Source organism: Camarhynchus parvulus, chromosome 2 (assembly GCF_901933205.1).
Source record: "Camarhynchus parvulus chromosome 2, STF_HiC, whole genome shotgun sequence".
Lineage (NCBI taxonomy): Eukaryota > Metazoa > Chordata > Aves > Passeriformes > Thraupidae > Camarhynchus > Camarhynchus parvulus.
The window spans coordinates 48621023-48639517 of NC_044572.1; the positions used below are offsets into that span (position 1 = coordinate 48621023).

The 18495-nt window shown below is 39.5% G+C and overlaps 1 protein-coding gene across 17 annotated transcripts in view; it reads right to left on the minus strand.

The window, feature by feature from the left end:
- The window catches only part of ARPP21 (cAMP regulated phosphoprotein 21), a 197581-nt gene that overhangs the window by 39409 nt on the left and 139677 nt on the right, over positions 1-18495 (minus strand). For 14 of the 17 annotated variants that reach the window (XM_030971413.1, XM_030971420.1, XM_030971411.1 and 11 more), the window contains 4 exons: positions 13732-13962; positions 9249-9418; positions 7633-7737; positions 5012-5317 (listed from right to left, as the gene is read on the minus strand). In XM_030971413.1, the coding sequence (XP_030827273.1) occupies positions 5012-5317; positions 7633-7737; positions 9249-9418; positions 13732-13962 (812 nt within the window). The remainder of the gene's footprint in view (positions 1-5011; positions 5318-7632; positions 7738-9248; positions 9419-13731; positions 13963-18495) is intronic. The other 3 variants (XM_030971426.1, XM_030971423.1, XM_030971419.1) reach the window with 1 other exon arrangement.

Here is an 18495-nt window from a genome sequence, read left to right on the forward strand (position 1 = left end):
AAGCTCACACATTAAAAGAAGGGCCTGGTGTAAAATATAGACATGATCTAAAATAGGTCTTTTATACTTGAGGGGTTGGAAGGATCCATTCTCATTTATCTTGAGTACATCTCTGTCAGTAGTTGAAATGTTATTTTTCCTTTCTGATTCTACTTTGGTGAACAGTGGAATTACAGGGATCAGAGATAACAAGTTTCACTTACATCATCTGCTCTGATCCTCTTGAATTTTTTACCTTCTCATCAGTGTTACTAAAACGTTTACTTATGCGCTCTTCAACAAAAAGCATTACATTTCTGTAGCAGCCAGCCAACATGCCAAATTATACTTGGGTTGCATTCCCATGTGAAATGCACAATCCAACCTTCAACCTTTTGCTTGTAAAACATTTTATTTACAGAACCAGAAGGTTTCCATGGCACTAACAAGCATGCCAATGAAACCGTATGGTTACCCTAAAACTAAAAAAAATTTACCAAAAAAATGCACTTCTAAGACTATATCCTAAATAAATGCCACCTTCTTTAGTTTAAAAGTATAGTTTTTTGCTCTTAATCCTTGACACTGTGAATAATAATTTTTAGTATGATTTTAATAATTACCTTGTTTGTAGGCTGACCATTCCACTGCATTCTAATCTTTCTCTCCTATACAACACTTTAACTTGAATTGTAACAGGACTGGGCATGTCACTTCAGAGACACTCATGCAATGGCAGAGTGAGACATTATTTTCTCCTCTTTCTAATGTGCTTTGTCCCTAGATAATGTGCAGAGACTCAGTGCAGCATTGGTTTCCTGCTTTGTTCTGTCCACATACAGCCTGGAGTCATTATGGGGCTGGGCGTCTCCCTGGCTGCTCTCCAGCAGCGCCCATGAAATTCACTGGTACTCTGTTTATTTTTGTTTATTTCCTCATGGCAGGGTCAGGAGTCCACACATGCTTCAGGATGACTTTACTTTCATAAACTGCCTCCCTAGTGGCTTACAGCTTGATTCAGCCATTGGACTGGTACTCTACCTTCTCTTAACAGTGCTGATATCCAGACAGGTCTGGACTAGCACCTCTGTCCAGCTGCTGACACCATTGCTAATGCCACTGATACAGTCACGCAAATGGGAGTGAAGAAGACAAGAGAAACCCCAGTGATGCACGGACACATGAAGGTGACATTTCTTCCCAATATCTAACTGACAGGGATCAGTCATTCTTCAAGGTCTTTTCCTCCCTGCCCCCTCCACAATAATTACAGTAGCAGGTAACAAAAAATAATGTCTTGTAAGATGTCGTCTATTATAATTTTCAAAGATCATCAAGGAAAGCCCTGCTCATTTGCAGTGACTCCCCAACCTTCTTCATAACAAGTTTCCTAGAGGAGATATGCAATGAATAAAGACTTTTTGTCTTAGGGTCATTACAGACTCTCAAGGAGAGGGCTTCTGCAAAGAGTCAGATGATTAAAGATGACACAAAATTAATGATGACACAAAACTAATTCAAGTGAAAAATCCTTCAACGTGTTAATTACATCTCCAGGCCTCTCCAAGAATTCATGCCATCTCACTTTTGGATATCATTTTGCCAGTATACCTTCCAGAATGAGTCAGAGGTGAAAATAACTTTTCAGGGAGGATATTCCTTCCCATTGACATAATATTCATATTTTTTTCTACTTCTTCATTTGCAGAGGCAAAGACAGGTACCATTGATAAAGTACTACAAAGCAGAATGTGGACTCTTGTTAAAGTCTTTAGTCCGTAAGTGCTACAGAAAAACTATCAGGAAGAGAAGAAAACTGAAAATAAAGAAAGCAAATATATATATGTTCAATATCCATGACAGAAAGCAAACTGGCATTTGCTGCTAAAAATCCCTTTCAGAAAACCCTGGGTAACATTTGGGATTTGGGTTGATTTCTTTGTTGTTGTTGGTTTTTATGGGTTGGTTTTTTTTTTTTTTTTTCTTCGTTTTTTTTCCTAATTGGCTGAACAAGCAGAAATCCTTATTTTCAGTTTATTAAATGATGCCTTTGTTGTCAAGCTGGGGGATACCTGTGATGAAAGAAGAAGCAAAAACGAAACCCAAAGGTTTCTTTCACCACTTCTTAGGCATGTCATTTCAAACTCAGTCTGCTTCTGCTTTAATACAGACTGGGAGAAAGAATCTTGGGGAGCAGCTGTAGAGCCACATTTAACTGAACTTTAATAGAAAAGCTAGTAATTTAAATGCAGTACTATTGGATGTGTAGGCTTGAAGCATTTTTTTCTCCTCCTTTCAGCTCCCAAAGGAAATTATCACAGGATCTCCACCCAAGTTTTCACTGCTATTTTCCAACAGCATTCAGGGTATCACAGCCAACCTTATCAGCAGAGCATTTACAGGAACTAATTAGCCACTAAAGTCATGCCACTTTTATACTGGTATAAATTCAATAGCAACATTTAAGATGTAAAAGTGCTTTTACATTGATTGCATTGCATTGATTAATGCATCACATAATGTTTTGCTCCCATTACCATCTTTATTGCTTTCTTTTTTTCTCAGAGTCTGCCTCAGACCACCTGCTATGGTGACTGAGAGCAGCTTTACTATTGCATCTAAGCCCCAAAGAATAACAAAGCTGACTCAGACTGACAATAGCCACTGCCACAGAGAAGCTGTGCTACAGGCAGGACAAGGAATTGAGATCTACCTGCCCATGTACAGAAAGTTAAGCTCTCAGGGCAGAACTACTGTTTCCCAGGGATTCACTCTTTTTTTTATAAGAAGCCTCCCGTATTTGGCATACATATACTTAATGTGGTATCCAAACCATTTTCTAGGACTGAAGTGAATGTATAAAAACTTGAAATGTGAATTAGAAGTTCCCATCTATGCATGCAGATGCAGGGAGTGGTTGCCCTCTCTCCCTTTTGGCAGAACAAGGCCACTATGCTTTCAAAGGATAGGGGCATGGGCAGGAGATACTAAACCCTGCCATGCCCTCCTCCACAGGTATCTGACAAGGATTTTTTGGAATAGCAACAAGCTGGAGATGGATGTTATCTGCAGAACTAGAGGAACCTGACAGCCCTGAATTTCTCACCTTTCTACACTTCCCCCGAGGACAAACCGTTCCACAGTGAAATAACTGAAGCTGTTGCAAAGCCAAAAGATATTTTTCTGCTGTCAATTAACTTTCCACTGTGTTAAACTATAGGAGGAAAGCAGTTGGGAAACGGACAGAGACATGGTGATCATTAGACATATCAGTACTGTACTGGTCCTACAGCAGCCTGTACATGAAAAGGCACCTCCTCATCACTTGGCTTGTGGAAAAGTTACTCTGCCTCTAAGTAGCACCAGCACAAGGATTAATTTGGAAAAGAAGTTCACCAAATAACACTGCGCTGTGCTGAGTGAAAATCCTGTGCCCTGCTGTGCATGCAGGGGTGAAATACAATGGGGTGAAAATACAGTGCTCCCACTGCAAGGCTCAGCCAGGGGCAGGAGCAGGGGGCAAACCCATCCAAAGCAGCCCCTGCAAGGCCAGCCAAGGCAGGTCTCGCAGAGACCCCAGGGCGAGCTGAACATCTGGCTCACCTGAGGGGGTAAGGAGCTGCTGTGGGGTCCCTGTCAGGACAGGCAGTGCCATCCTGCAGACCACTCAACTCCCACAGCAAACCCTGGCTGGCAGAGCTGGGAAACATCAGGGCCTGCTGTGGTGGCAGCCTGTAACATGGAAGTGCTCACATTTACCTGGTTCACTGGAAGTGTCCTGAGGCTGGATTAAATGATGCTAGAAAACATTGAGGGCACCTGGGGGTTGTACATGAGGAGTAAAGCCTGGACAGCCTCTACTTACAAGACACAATCTAGATGGGAAGATGGATTCATCAAGGAATTTTGCTCTTTAGGTCATTTTTTTCTCCCACATTTTAAAAAAACACCAAACCTGCTACATTTGGCAAACTGTGAAACATTTTCCTAGTGATATTTTTCTAGCAGTATTTTCAATTTTTTGTAAAAGAAATCACATTATATTGAACTTCATCTCCTTCAAACATGTGTTTGCCAAGCCTTCTTTCAGAAAAAATAGTTGCGCATTTTTTAACCACAGAAATTATGGATTGCACAGTCCTCTATGTGATGTCAGCATCCAGCAGTCCTCAGATTTGTTTTACTGTTAATTAGTGGTCTAATTAACTAGATCCTTTGCCCACTTAAAACACTGTAACAGTAAAAATTCTTCATTCCTATGTCAATACCACATTCCATTAATAAACACAAGTGGAAATTTTCAGTGAGAAGCAGTAAGCAAAAACTGACCAACCAAACAACCGCTTCCAATAAGGTTTATAATGAAGTTGCATTAAAAGTAATAGTGAAGTTTTTTACTTTATTTTTACATTTTTTCTTCCAAAGGATAAAATGAAAACAAGAGAAATGCTATTAATACCATTTAAAGTAGAATTTAAATGAAGTTGTTTATAATTGGATAAAGAAATTTGTCTTTTTAATGTGTATGCCTTGAAAATTGGCCAGAAAGTCATCTGTGCATTTTACTTCTTGACAGTAATCACTTTCAATATTCTGTAAAGGTACCCAGGAGACAAGCAGAGATGTTTGGTAGTGAACAGTAAAACATAATCTGTCTTCAGGAAGACAGTTAAAATTACTGATCTGTGACACCTCACATGTTCAAGTCAATTAAATATGATTAACGACTACCTGGGCTGATGTGCATTTTGCTCTTTTGGTACATGCACAGGGAAGGAGGAGTGTGGGCATTTACTCACCCTCCTCCTTCATATTCATGTGCAGATGTGTCATGGACTATGAACATATGCTCAGAAAACGTTTTGAAGAGAGGGAAGGAAATGATGAAACCCAGGAAACAACAGAGTACCCTGCTGCCTAAAGATCTGCTAAACTTTTAGCAGGAGAAAAATAAGAAACAATCTGGAATTTCTGTTCCGTTCCCGATGCTGTGAAGGGCATGGTGCCCAAGGGGCAGCGGGGTTTTGCCTACCTGAGCAGGTGGCGGTGGCTGCTGCACGAAGCCCTGGGGTGGCGGTGGCGGCTGCAGCACCTGCTGGGACACCGGAGCTCCTGATCCCGTGAAGCCTCCTGGGGGAAGCTGCTGGCTCGGGGAGGCCATGATGTAACCTGTCTGCTGGGCAGGCTGCTGCAGCATGGGCGAGGGGTACACGGGGCCAGAGGGCGACTCGGGGTTGTCTCCTGATGACTGACGACTCAAGCTCATCTGGTTAAACTGCGCTGTCATGTCATCGCGCTGCGGGGCACAAGGCAGGAGAAGGGGATACAGATGTGACGCCTGCAGCAGGCACATGAGTTAGCAAAACAAAACAGGCTCAGAGAGTGAGGGGGGAAAGAAATCACTCAGCTCCAATCCATGCCAAACTTTGCAAGGATCTCAGCAAAAATGGAGGCAATTAAAATGAAAATCACTACAAATGCTTTGATGAAGACTTCCAGACTGCAAGGTGAATGGCATCATTTGGCAAAAAACGCCAATTATTTTGGCTCTTTATCCCTGCCACCCTCACCTTTAATTCCAAAATGACAAGTGAACTTTACAGTGCTCAAAAGAAGACATTTTAAATGTAAAGGGCATGGAAATAACATTATAGATACCTCTATGCTCAAATACAGAATTTGTCAGCCAAACACCTGCTGGTAATTTCACCTGTGTTTCAAATTGATCCCAAGAGGGATCCAGTAGGATTCAGCTGCAGATCTTTCCCTTTTTGGACTGCTTTGAAAATCCAAGGTTGTAAACATAGAGAAAATTTTTAAAAAAGCTAAGCCTAATGTTGCTATTTCAAGGCTTTTTATTCTGTGTTGAAGAGAAACAAGTTCTATATTTGATTGAAGGGGAAAAGAAAAAAAAACTGTGGTAGGATAAACGTACCATAGAAAGTCAATGGACCTAAGCTTCATTACATGCCAGTAATAATACATGCATTCTGAACTGCATCTGTTCATTCTTGCAAAAAGATTAATACTATTCTATGCTCTCAAGTTCATTCTGTGAAGGTCAAAGATTTACAAATGTGGGTGTGGTTCTAGGCATCTTCTTTTGTGCCCATATCATAAGACCTTTAAATACTCAACTCAAACTCCATTGTGTGCTAATATGCCAATTACAGATAGGAAATAAGCACCATACAAATGCTCTTCTTTCAAAGGAAACCTCTTAATATTGTTATCAGCCCTGTGGTATTTATTCTCCAAAACCATCCTGCACAAGCATTTAATGTCTGGAAACATCAAAATGTGTTAAAAACAAAACAAAACAAAATAAAATGTTTGCTTGTGGAAAGCACTTCTGGGAGTCACCCTCACATAGAGAGACTCATGCTCACAACTGAGAGCAGATGTCATGGATCAATGTTTTAAACACTACTGACAGATCATCAGGTGGTCTATGGAAGTAATGCTGTTAACTTTTCTGTCACCCTACGTTCATATTGAGACACATGAGTTGTCTCTGTGAAGTTGTTCCTTTAGAAAGCTAGGATATTCATTATCAGAATGATAAATGACTGCAAACAAACTTCACTGAGCCAGGAATGCCTCTAGATTTTCACAAAAGAGAAAAACATCTTCAAACACATATAATCTATGTAGTGTTTGTATAATGTAATGTGTATTGAAGATAGTCATTCAGATGAAGTTTCACTATTAAATTAACCAATAAAAATATTAGCTTTCTTGTGACTGTTACTAGGGCAACCTGATATTCCTGCAACAGACATTTCAAGAGAATTAGCGTTAAGATATGCAACTTTTGTTCACCATGGAATATTTCTTTTCCTTTAAATGGTATCACTAGTCATTAATAACATTATTTTATCTGCAAGGACCCATTCAGCTTTGTTTACATATCTTACTATAACTATGTGACATTGAGGAAAAAAATAAATCAATCTTAAACAAGATTACTAGACCAAGAGTGAAAAACAAAAGAAAAAAAACTCGTGGTGCCTCTTTAAAATGTCAGCTTCATTTCAGAACAGTATAATCTTAGCCCTGTAAGCACCAAGCCAGAATCAGACTCCAGAAGAACACTCTATTTATTTTCATTATACATGTCCATTGGTGCATTGTCATGATGTACAGCACACCACACCTTCTGCAGCTGGTTCAGTGCCACTCTCCTTCCTAAGTCCTCTGATATCACCAAGGAATAAATCCAGGCAGTGGATTTAGAATATGGATAAAAGAATATAAAATAAAAATAATGTTTTCTTGAGGTCTCTTCTCCTGTCTTTGAGGACACAAAAGAGGAATAACCCAAATCTCAACTATTCAAGTTAGCAATTTAAGGTCACTTGGCATTAAGTGAGGAGACATAAGCTCCTACCAGCAGGCAGAACAAAATATTTTTCTGGAGGGTCTACTAAGCAGGTAGAGAGCCCTGCTGTAACACCACCCTTCGGGTTAGGGAGCCAGAATCAGTGGGAATACTCATACAAAATGCCTGTCAGTACCAAAGCATAAAGGTGAGCAGGTATTTAGACAGGATGTGGGACACCTGTTGCAGTGCTCCCCAGAGGCTCTTGGACACACATAGTCACACCTCCAACTTCAAGGAAAAAAAAAAAAGAAATAAGAAATCTTTAGTACCACAGAAAACTGCTGTGTTGGAGAGACTGGCAGGAGATGCTGGGGAGGATAAGAAACTGCTGGATATTGGACTGACTGAGAAGATGGCTGCATTGTCTGAACAGGCTGCAAAACAAGCAAAGGAAAAGACAATAAATTCCAACAGAGAAAGATAACAAGCGCCATCATCACCACCTTTGTTATGGAGAACAAAGATCACAAATACGGCTCTGAAAATACAGGTGACTCATCACCAGCCTGAGTACAAGAGGCCAAGTACTGTGATTTTAGTCTTCATTTTAGCCTTATACCAAACAATTATTTATTACTGATATTTCTGACTCTTTTCGTGGATTTGATGGCTGTTAGATTAAATACAGCCACAGCTATGCCCTCTTACTTGTAATATGAGGCAAAGCCAAATTATGATTCCACATTTAATTTGCAGAGATAAAAATGGCAAGCCGCATAGCGTAAGTGTATATTTGAATTTTGCTGTTAGTGACTGATTTAACTCCAAGTGTGTCATAGGCAAAGGAATAATGATTATAAAGCTGCTTTGGGAGAATACAAGAGTTTAAAAAATGACAAAGAACAGACTCTGAATTACCAACAGACAGGCCATCAGCTTGGAGCAGATGTTTATCTAAGCGAAAAAAAATTTTCCACAGCACTATTACCTTGGAATAGCTTTAGTATTCCTTTCATTTTAACCTCTCATATAACTTCTTACAGGTTTGGTACTATCTCTGTCTTCTAAAACTGTGAAGACCAGATCAAGAAATAAGAGCCATAACCATATAAGTCCAAACCCAGTAAAATCAAAGCAGCTTCACTGAATACAAACACTGTATTTCTGCGTAAGCTGGGATGAAGCTGTGCCAAATTATAAAGCTACACAAGAACCAAAGTAGATCTTGGCTGCTCTGTGACTAAGCAGGATATAGGATTCTTGCTTGAGTAGTTCCCTCTGCCTGCTCTGCCCTGGGAGAACAGGCATGCAATCCACAAAATTAAGTTTGAACCAGACCCAAACCCTGCTGCCCATGCTCAGCCACGTCTGGCCATGTGCCACAGCCAGCACAGGGACCAGAGAGCCAACACTGCACTGTGCTCAAACAAAATTGCTCTTCCTGCTGCAGCTCCAGAACTTCTAGCTCAGACCAGGATCATGGCCAGAATATTGGTGTAGGCAGAAAACCACCAAACTGGGGCAAAAGTGCTTGGAGAGCACCCATAGACTGGGCCCAATACAACTGGACATGAAAGCGTTTGTAGAGCTCTTGTACCTTATTCTTTGACTCAAACCCGCTGCTGTCAAAAGAGAAACGTCCCTGGCTCTTTCAAGAGAATTACAGATTGCACTGGTTTGAGAATGAATGGCTCAGCTTCCACTAATGGGTGAATTTTTCAAACTAATTTTATGTAGACATGCACCAACACGCTTAACAGTACTTTTGAAAATGAAATCATCCTTTAGATAAAATTGAAGGTGTAATCTTCCCTCTCCATCTGTTTTATCCACTTTGAAAAGAACATCCTGACATTTGGTCTAGCTGCATTGCTCCCTTCTTTCCTCTAGGTCATTCTTCATATCCCCAGGAGTTCCTTCTTTTTTCCAGTGACACTACACCTACCTGTGTGACAAGGTGACTTGCCATTTGCTGCTGTGGCTGTTGAACCTGCTGAGGCTGCTGGGGTGAAGGCTGCTGCTGAGACTGTCCCACCACCTGGCTCCTCATTGTCTGCTGGCCACTGGGAGGATTGTATATTGCCGGCGTCCCATCAGGATTTACAAACGGTTGACCTGAAACAAAACGCCCGGCTCTTGCTGGACACTTTTAAGAACATACTGTTTGCTGTGTGAAAGCAAACAATCTTGCTTTAACTGATCGCTCTTTAGCTGACCTGCTACAAGAGTAAAGCGTTCATCACTCACTATATCTCATTACAGTAATTACAGTATCAGACAGCTTTTATTTTTTCCCAGGCAAGACAGCAGATATTTATTTCAGCAGCATGATTTTCCAAGGAATGGGTGGAAAGTTACCATGGCTATAAGATGATTCAGATGCTATGGTTACTTGAAATCATTCAGTGATGAATCAATTAACATTAAAATTGAACTCTGGAACAAACACTGAAGGTAGAGAATGTTCCCTTACATTTTCCTCTAACACAACAGCAACACACAACTACTTCTAAAACAATATGGTTTATAGGAAAGGGGAAAAAAACCAAACCCACTCTTGTTACTGATTTACTTACACATTCTAATAACACAGAGCTGTGCCTTATGCTTAGAGGAGCTAGCACTCCAGTTTTCAAGGAAGCAACACTTAAAGTGTATTTAAGAATCTCTTATATACAAGACAAATTCTTTTCAGAATTGTATAAAGCTATTGAACTCATTTTGCTTCAGATAATTAAGCTGGGGGGAATAATCTTGCAAAAACAATGTTTGTTTAAAAGAAAAATTTTACCCAAGTCATTGTCTTGAAAACAAAAAAGAAATGCTACTTCTCAGTAGAAAAAATGTTTTCCATTACTTCAGTTCTCTTTTCACTTCCATCATAAATCTGTAAATCAAATGAATTATGAATATTTCCAAGAGGAAAAAAAAAGTAATTTTAGCAATGATGTTATAACCTTTGAAGTAGGTAACGAAGGTATGAATACCTGAGATAAAAAGAGAGATCTGGAGGAGTTCAGTAACTTAAAGTAACAGTAATGAACTTCTGATTTGTACCCTACAAAGCATCTCCATCTGCCCTATCTACTCCTCAGCCTTCTAGTTTCTCCTTCCAATGAATCATGGTCAGAAATGCATTAAGAGTACCAGCCAAAGAACCTTGCCTTCTGTCTCTCTAAAGCATCAAGTTTCTGGATGAACCCAACACCACATTCATGCTGAGAAAGGTCATGAATGAGTGGAAAAGACGCATGGGGCAGTTCTGTCTACTGATTTCCTGATTCTTGCTGTGAACCCACTGGGTGACTATGGCATGGACTCCCAAGCTTTGGGAATCTCAAGCCCCAGAAGTACTTTAGAAGACTGAGTGAGCAAGATAACACGGTCCCAAAGCCTGTGTCAGATGCTCAAGAGAAGCTAATAAAGAGCATTTCCTGTGGCTTAATGAAAACTGGCAGAACTGAAAGTCTAAAGTCCCAGCAACACTTTTAAAGATAAAAAAAGAGAAGACTTCTCATGAAGAAATCCTGAAATCAGAAATGAAAAGGAGAGATCGGAAGGTAACAGGGAAGACATCTGTAAGTTATGAACTGTGGCCCTGATAGAAGGGCGAAGATTGCAATGTCATTTCAAGGAGTACCAATGAAAAGTAAATGCTCTTAAATTGTCAGAGGGGTTAAGCAAGAACGTGTCAAGAAGAATCCTTCAAAGGGTAAAGCAGGCTGATGAAGTAAGTGAAATGCAGAGCACAGCCACATAAATGGCTCTTTCCCAAAGTAAGTAAGAAGCTTGACTATCTGGGGAAGGAGAAGGGTAAAGCAGAGGAGAGAAAATAAAGGAAACTGCAGATATGGAAAAGAAAGCGTGTATTCCCAACATCTGGTAAGGAGCAGAGTTATACTCAGAGGAGAAAGAAATTGACTGCATCTCTGGATGCCATTAGAGGGTTGCACAGTCAGTGACTATGTAGTGTGAGAGGAAGGAAAGATCTTTGAAGGACATGGTGTTATGATCAAAAAGAGAGAAAAAGACTGGAAGTAGCCACTCTGCAAGAGGAGAAGAAAGAGCTAAAGAATGGTATGACATAGGGAAAGAAAATCTATTCATTACAGGAAACAAAGATCTTTTTCCTTTTCTTTCAACTGTCTTCTCTTCATCTCTGTTTCTGACAGCATCCATCACTTTGATAGTCGATCACAGCATCCAGCAATCTAAATTCCCTCCCCATGGAGCTCCTTTTGTAATGTTTCCCTAATGAGATGCAAAGATTCTGAGCCCAAAGAGTGACAATTTTGCAGCATGTATTTTGCTGCATGTGAAAAACACAGCAGATGCCAAAGTACAGTCTGACTTCCAGCACGAGGTAGCAGCATGAAGCTAGGAGTGTGAGACAAGAATGTCAGGTTTTTAAAGAAATCTGCTCTCTCCATTACTTTATTATGTATATATTTACATGGGAGCCACAGAAATTAAACACAAGGTTTGAAAGAAACACAAAATAATATATACACAAAAATACTTGCTCCCTGAATGTTAACCATATAAACATGCATGGGTTTCCCAATGATGCATCTGCAGCCAGAGGCACACAGGGAGGGAAGATAAGGTGCTCTGGTCTAGAGACAGTATTGAAAGGCATTATAACTATAGCAGAAAAAAAAAAAGACTACCTGTGTAGCAGGCAAAAATCTGAACTAGCTGCTGCAATTTGCTAAATTGACAAGATAGATGTAGGAGATGTTCCTCTTACATGGCTCTTTCAAGTGTGGTGAGCTCCAGTCTCTATCCTTGCCAGGAACAAGTCAAAGAACAATCCTGGCCAGGAACAAGCAGTATCTCTTAGCTGTTTGTGGGCTCCATGCAACATAATTTCCTTTCATTTGTTTCTCAGTCCTGTCACCTGAATTACAGTTGTCTCCTGCCTAGACCTGATGAGTTTTGTATGGAAATGGACCATATGGTGGAACACAAAATGTTGTCTTCTATATTGACCAAGAAATTTCAGTGTTGCAGACAGAACTGTCATCTACCAGAACAGAAATGAGCAGATGAATATAATGATGGATCTTTTCCTTGCTGACAGTATTAGGCTCTCATGTCAATAATGCAATGGTTTGGAAAAAAGTATACTTAAAGGGTAAAGGCTCTGGAAGAGTAAAGGTTGTGCAAGTTAGTAAGTCACCTCTCTGGACAGAACTTATCCAACTTACAACATTCAAATCTAAACAAACAAGAGCTCCTCCATGATTTTAAATATGCTGATACATATTGATCAGCCCCAGATATTACCGTCTATAAATATCTGTGGTAAGACTGGCTGAACAGTTTACCAAGGCTGTATTTTCCTTAAAGGCTGCAACTTTCTTGACTGAACTAAAAAAAATTATTCTTAATAGCAGACACACAAATAAGCTTTAGGCATTTCCACCAAAACAGTGGAACATAGGGATGTAATACACATAAAATACAGGTTATAAACAAAATCCCCAAAGAAAAAGCTCCTGAATGTTCTTTTAAGGACTTCGAAAAAAATATTTCAGAGTTTAGCTCTCAGTATAATGGAAGCTACATTTCACTACAGGCTTTCTTGTCTTAAACCTAGCATAACTCAGCTAAGGCTGACAGCGCAGCTAGCCGTGGTCACTGGAATAGTCCAAATTACCAAAGAAGCACCACAACCTCAAACTCCCTGAACCTTCTTAACACTGATAGTACAATATGGTGGGGAATAACAGCATAACATGATCCAGACTTCATCCAGACCAAGGAGGCAACAAATTGCCTTAAGCTTTCATCAAGCACTCGAGTTCAAACCGAAGAGTTTCTGAAGTGCCCACAGCACTTGGGTGCTTGCAAGTGTCTCACTTGTGAGCTGCAGTGATGAAAAGTATCAGGAATTTAAGAGCTACATCTTTCTCTCATCACAAACTTCACAATATAAATACAATTGCTAATCATATAACTCACATGAAATTAATTCTGAAGTGCAGATTCAAATGCAGCCTTTAAGCCTTTTGAAGTTCTGCTGTTAAGCACAATCTCTAAGAATGTGACTTTATATTTTGGTTGCACCATATCTCACCATGCTTGATATAGAAGAGCATCTGTCCTTATTGATGCTAAAGGGATCTTAGAGGATTCACTGAGAGCTAGGGAGCACCAGGAATGCTGAATGAGGAATATCCTGTCTGAGATGGAGCAAGAGTGTTTTGTATCACTTCCCACCAGCTATGCCACAATAGCCTCAGAAATCAAATCCAGCTTTGCCTGCACATTTGAAAACAGCAATTTGCCAAACATCATTTCAATGTGTATTTGCTCATTAAGTGCTTCCAGAAAAATATGTCTGGAAACAAGAAACCTGCCGATTCACCAGCTGACATCAGAACCCCAAAGGGCAGAATCAGGCAGGAGGGAGCTGTACTGACCTGTGTGCGGGTTGAGAAGGATACTGCCAGGAGGTATCCCTGCAGCTTCAAGTGGAAGAATGATATAGCTGGTGTTGCTGGGGGCCACCTGGCCACTCATCCCGTTCTCAGGGTAGGACACACTGCCTGAAGAATTGGCTGTCACCCCGGGGACGAGAGATGCACTTTGGAGAGGCTGATGTATTCGTGACAGTGATCCTGAGGAGCCAGCACTGCTGGAAGACTCTGAGCCTAACAGGGAGACACAAGCACAGCAGGAACGGGGGTTATAAGGGACACTAGTCCCCATCAGATAGGGCACATACAAGGACTGCTTCACAGACTGCAAAAGCATGCACCACTCCATGCCCAGCTTGTAGGAGCAGGATTTTCACTCCCTACTGAACCCAGTACCCAGTGGTAATTTTGACAATTCAAAAGCCCACTTTCCTCATGCAACATCAGCTTCCCCCCAGCCAATAAACAGATTTACCAAAGAGGAACACAAAATCCTCAGCATATATTTTTAATACCAAGGTATCAGTTCATAAGGCATAAAAACTAAACACAGTGTTTATAAATAAAAAAAAAACCCAAACAAAAATGGAACACACAAAAAAATCAGCTAACATTCTCTGCAAAGCAACAGCAGCTGAGTTATCAGTTCAGTCACAAGGTAGCTGTGTAATATCCATATTAACTAAAAGCTATTTAAGATACTACCTAAGACTTTTGCCACTTTAGTTTTTCAGCGTCAAACCTATTAAAAATGATCAATCAAGATAAATCAACTGTGCTAAAGCACATTTGTTCCTGGAAGACTGGGAAGACACATTATTTTAACCCCCAAAAATAATATTCAAACTTCTGAGATACTACTTGATTAGATTGTAATTTGCTTCACAAAAAAAAGACAAGGATTTCCGAGAGCATAATGCTCAGATGATCAGCTTCCCTAAAGCAGGATGGTATGGATGCTTGCTCCACAGCAACGTATGTTTTAATTGCAACTTCTTTCATTTTACTTGAGTCCACTGTCTGTGCATCTAACCTCCACAGTGTTTATCTGCAGGTACAGACTAAAAGCAAGGACAGAATTCAGACTTCAGTTTAGCAAACCTCTTTGAGGCAAATTATATCCTTTCAGATATGGGATTCTGCAGGTGGACCCTGCAGTAGACTGCTTAGAGCCTCAAATTAATTTTCAGTCAAATGCACTTGAAATTCATTCATTTTCTCATATTTTGAGAAATGAGAGCAGAAGAGGTTTCTTCCAAAGAAATCACACCACCATCCTGTTACTTAACAGAGGATTTTTCCACAGATTATTGCAGGTTGCTATGTAACACACATTTTTTTTATCCATCATCTTCAAATTTTGCACTCATACAGCAATCACTACAGACACAGTCCTCTCTATGAGCTGTGCACTATTTGCCATAAGTAGGACCCTACATCTGCTTCTCCGGTATTTAATCAAGAAAGTAATAGAGATTTCCAAAGAATTTTTTTGTTTCATTAAATAAGGCTTTCAATAAAACATCAAAGTTGTATTAGTTGCTACATTTTTCCTTTCCTCGCAGACTGAGGTTAGAAATTTAGAAATATTATTCCTGAAGAAATAGTTTTATTTAATTTCAAATTCCTGTGTTTCTACAAATTGCAGTTATTCCTGGAGGCCATCCTCATCAAACTGCAAGGAGTATTTGGCATCTTCCTCGCTATTGTAAATGCAACTGATGGAGTTCAATTTTCCTTCCACATCAGTTACAAGGTCCTTTGCTGTATTTCCCTGGCCTTTCTACATGCACCTCATGTTGTTTCGTTGAGTTCTCTCTTTACTTTCTCCTCTTTTCCTTCACCTTTTGAATTCACCGGGTCAGGAAGCTGCCTGGAGATGGTAGTGGTGATGAGATTTCTTAAGCCTCCCATTATTTCTAAGTGTGTGTGTGAGTAGTACCAAGCCTGAGTTCAGACTCTTGCCGCTTTTTGTGCCATTCCAATGAAACACTATTGGTGCAAAAGAAGATTGCAGCTCTGACATTCAATTGTTTTGGTTTTTTCTTTCCTCCCTTTGTGCTGTTCTTATGGCAGAATTATGTATTGATCTACACCAGCTTCTGAATGATAAAAGCCAGAGGACTGCAATGAATTCAGGTGTACACATCACATGGCATGGAAGCAGTGGAAAATACTTTGTGGCTATCCCCACACGTTGATCAAGCTGATAACTTTGAAATGTCTACCTTAAAAGATGCAAGATCTGCTCTCCCATGTCAGCAGATCAAGTTAGTGATTTTGAAATAACACAAATAAGTCACAAAAGCATATCAAGAATTTTCTGAATTTAAAAAAGAAAAAAAAATTCCAGAAATTACTGCTGTACCAATTTCCCCCCCATTTATACTGTATAAAAATTATCTACTTTATCTAGTTCCATTATTGTAACTTATTTCCTATCATTTTAAGTCTAGACATATTAAGCCAAGTAAATTCCAACACTAATATTTGGAAATTAACACCAATTAATCTTGTCTTTGTAGCTCTGATTAGCTGTTTTCACGCTGCCTGAATTTGGAATGGGAAATCACTTCATAATGAATTCAGTACTGTGAAAAGGGGGAAAAAATAAACTATCTGACTTTATTCAGATTCATATTAAAAGATGTCTTGCAAAAGACTTCTGAAAGGAACTTGGACTAAATGAGATTTTTGCCCCCATTACACAATCTAACCTCTTTTTTTCAGCATGTAATGATGGATAGTTCTTCTAGCTTATTCTATAATTTTCTTGCTGCTTCACAGTTGAGATAATAATAACCTTCACATTCTCATCACTTTCCATTAATATATTTTTTAAATATTCTGAGAGATACAGAAGTTTAAAGAGCTGTAAAGAAAAAGAGACAGAAAAACCACCAAAAATGCTTAATAGCTGAGAGGGTTTGTAGAGGGAGAGCATGGAAGTACCATTAATCTACCAATATTCTAAGCAAAAGTGAGTGATGCAACATGTCCTGCTCTATTTTCCTTGGATCAGCATTCAGTATCTGATGACTTTAAACATCTCTGCTCATCTCACCTTTCAAGTCCAAGGCAAATTTCTCCTTTCATATCAACTACACTCTCAAATCTATCCACTATCACTGCTTACTCTAGACCATCACCATTTTCAGGAACAATAGAACTGGAATGGAATACTGGCAGTATTTTTGTCTTGGATATAGATTCTTGGATTAGAAATATTTATTTGCTACTTCTGTAAGTCATTTGCCCTTCTCTATGCAACAATATCTTTTGTGATCTTTTAATGAAATGGCACGTGCTCATGTGAACATGATTATTTCTCTCTAAGCTGCACTTCTAAAAATAAAACTGATGCTTCAGCACAGTCAATGGGAAGATTATGACTGGAAGCAGTTGGCTCGTGACCTGCTGCCCATAAATCAATATTCTGACAGTTTTTGCTGGACTTACAAGATTCATCAGGCTAATGCCTAATTCAAGTAAATTATAAAGAAGGAAAAATCCAGTTCCAAAACTCAAGAGAAAAAATATAATATACAGGACACTTCATTTAAGAAACCCCAAAACCTATACAACAAACCAACCAACCAAACCAGCAAAGGAAGGTTAAGGTATTAAAATGCCTGCAGTAATGTACTGAAATGCCTTTCCCAAGAGGAGTAGCAAAGAGCACCTAACAGGAGAGATTAGACTGGGTCTCCAATTACTTGGAGCCCTGCCAAGGAAGCTAATGATCCCTACAGATTTGTATCAACACAGCTAATACCCCAATGCAATCAGCTTTTTGCAACTAAGGAGGAAAGAAATATGCTCTGACAGATGTGCATTCCACTGAATGGAAAATGCATTAAGAGAAGCTAAAGGTGCAATAGCTGCAACTTTTAAGCCTCCCAACAATTATCTAACTAGATATGTAGATACACATAGGACATGCATGTGAAACACATCTTCCCTCATGACGTTAAAACCTGTTGCAATGTGTCAGTGACAATAACGTGGTAGTTGATATGCTAGATTTTCTCTTTTTGGGTGTTACAGACTGAACATGTACATCATTGTGCCCCTACAGTGACAACCATTTCACTTACCACTCTTAGACAACCCTGGAAAGTTTACTGTATTACTAGAAAGCTAAACAAACCAACACTTTGCATAATGTCCTAAGTAGTAGGAAGGCAATCCAATTGAAATTTGTTAAATTATTAACTCCCCATTTGATAGTGAATTATAGCTTAGAACATCTTTTAGTACCTACTGAACTACAGAATAACAGAGAAAGAAATTTTATTTGCATTGTACAATCTGTGCTTTTCAGTAGAACAGGGTTTTCTAAACAGTCAACAGGTGCATGAAAATAACCATCAGGACCAATAAGATAACCATATAATTGGTTTCAAACAGCCCCTTTTGTGAAGTTTACAAAAATGAAGTAACATAATTCCTTTGCTAAGCTCCAATTCCTGTGCAGCTGAAAACAATAAAGTCTAAGACTAATTGACACTACTGGACTCTACTGCAGAGAACAGCATGTTCTGTGATCTCTTTGTGAGCCTAAGGGGAAGCTAACATCTTTCTGAGCTTCAGTTCCTGCTTGTTTGCTATGTACCATTAATTACTGATTTATCACAGGTTAGGGGCAGAACATTTAATTTTGGTGACAATGTGAAAAGCGATCCAGAAAGGCTACAATGTTAATACTGCATCACCGTATAGCCTGTTGAAGGCAGCTGTGAGCCTTCTGTAAAAATCCTGAAAATT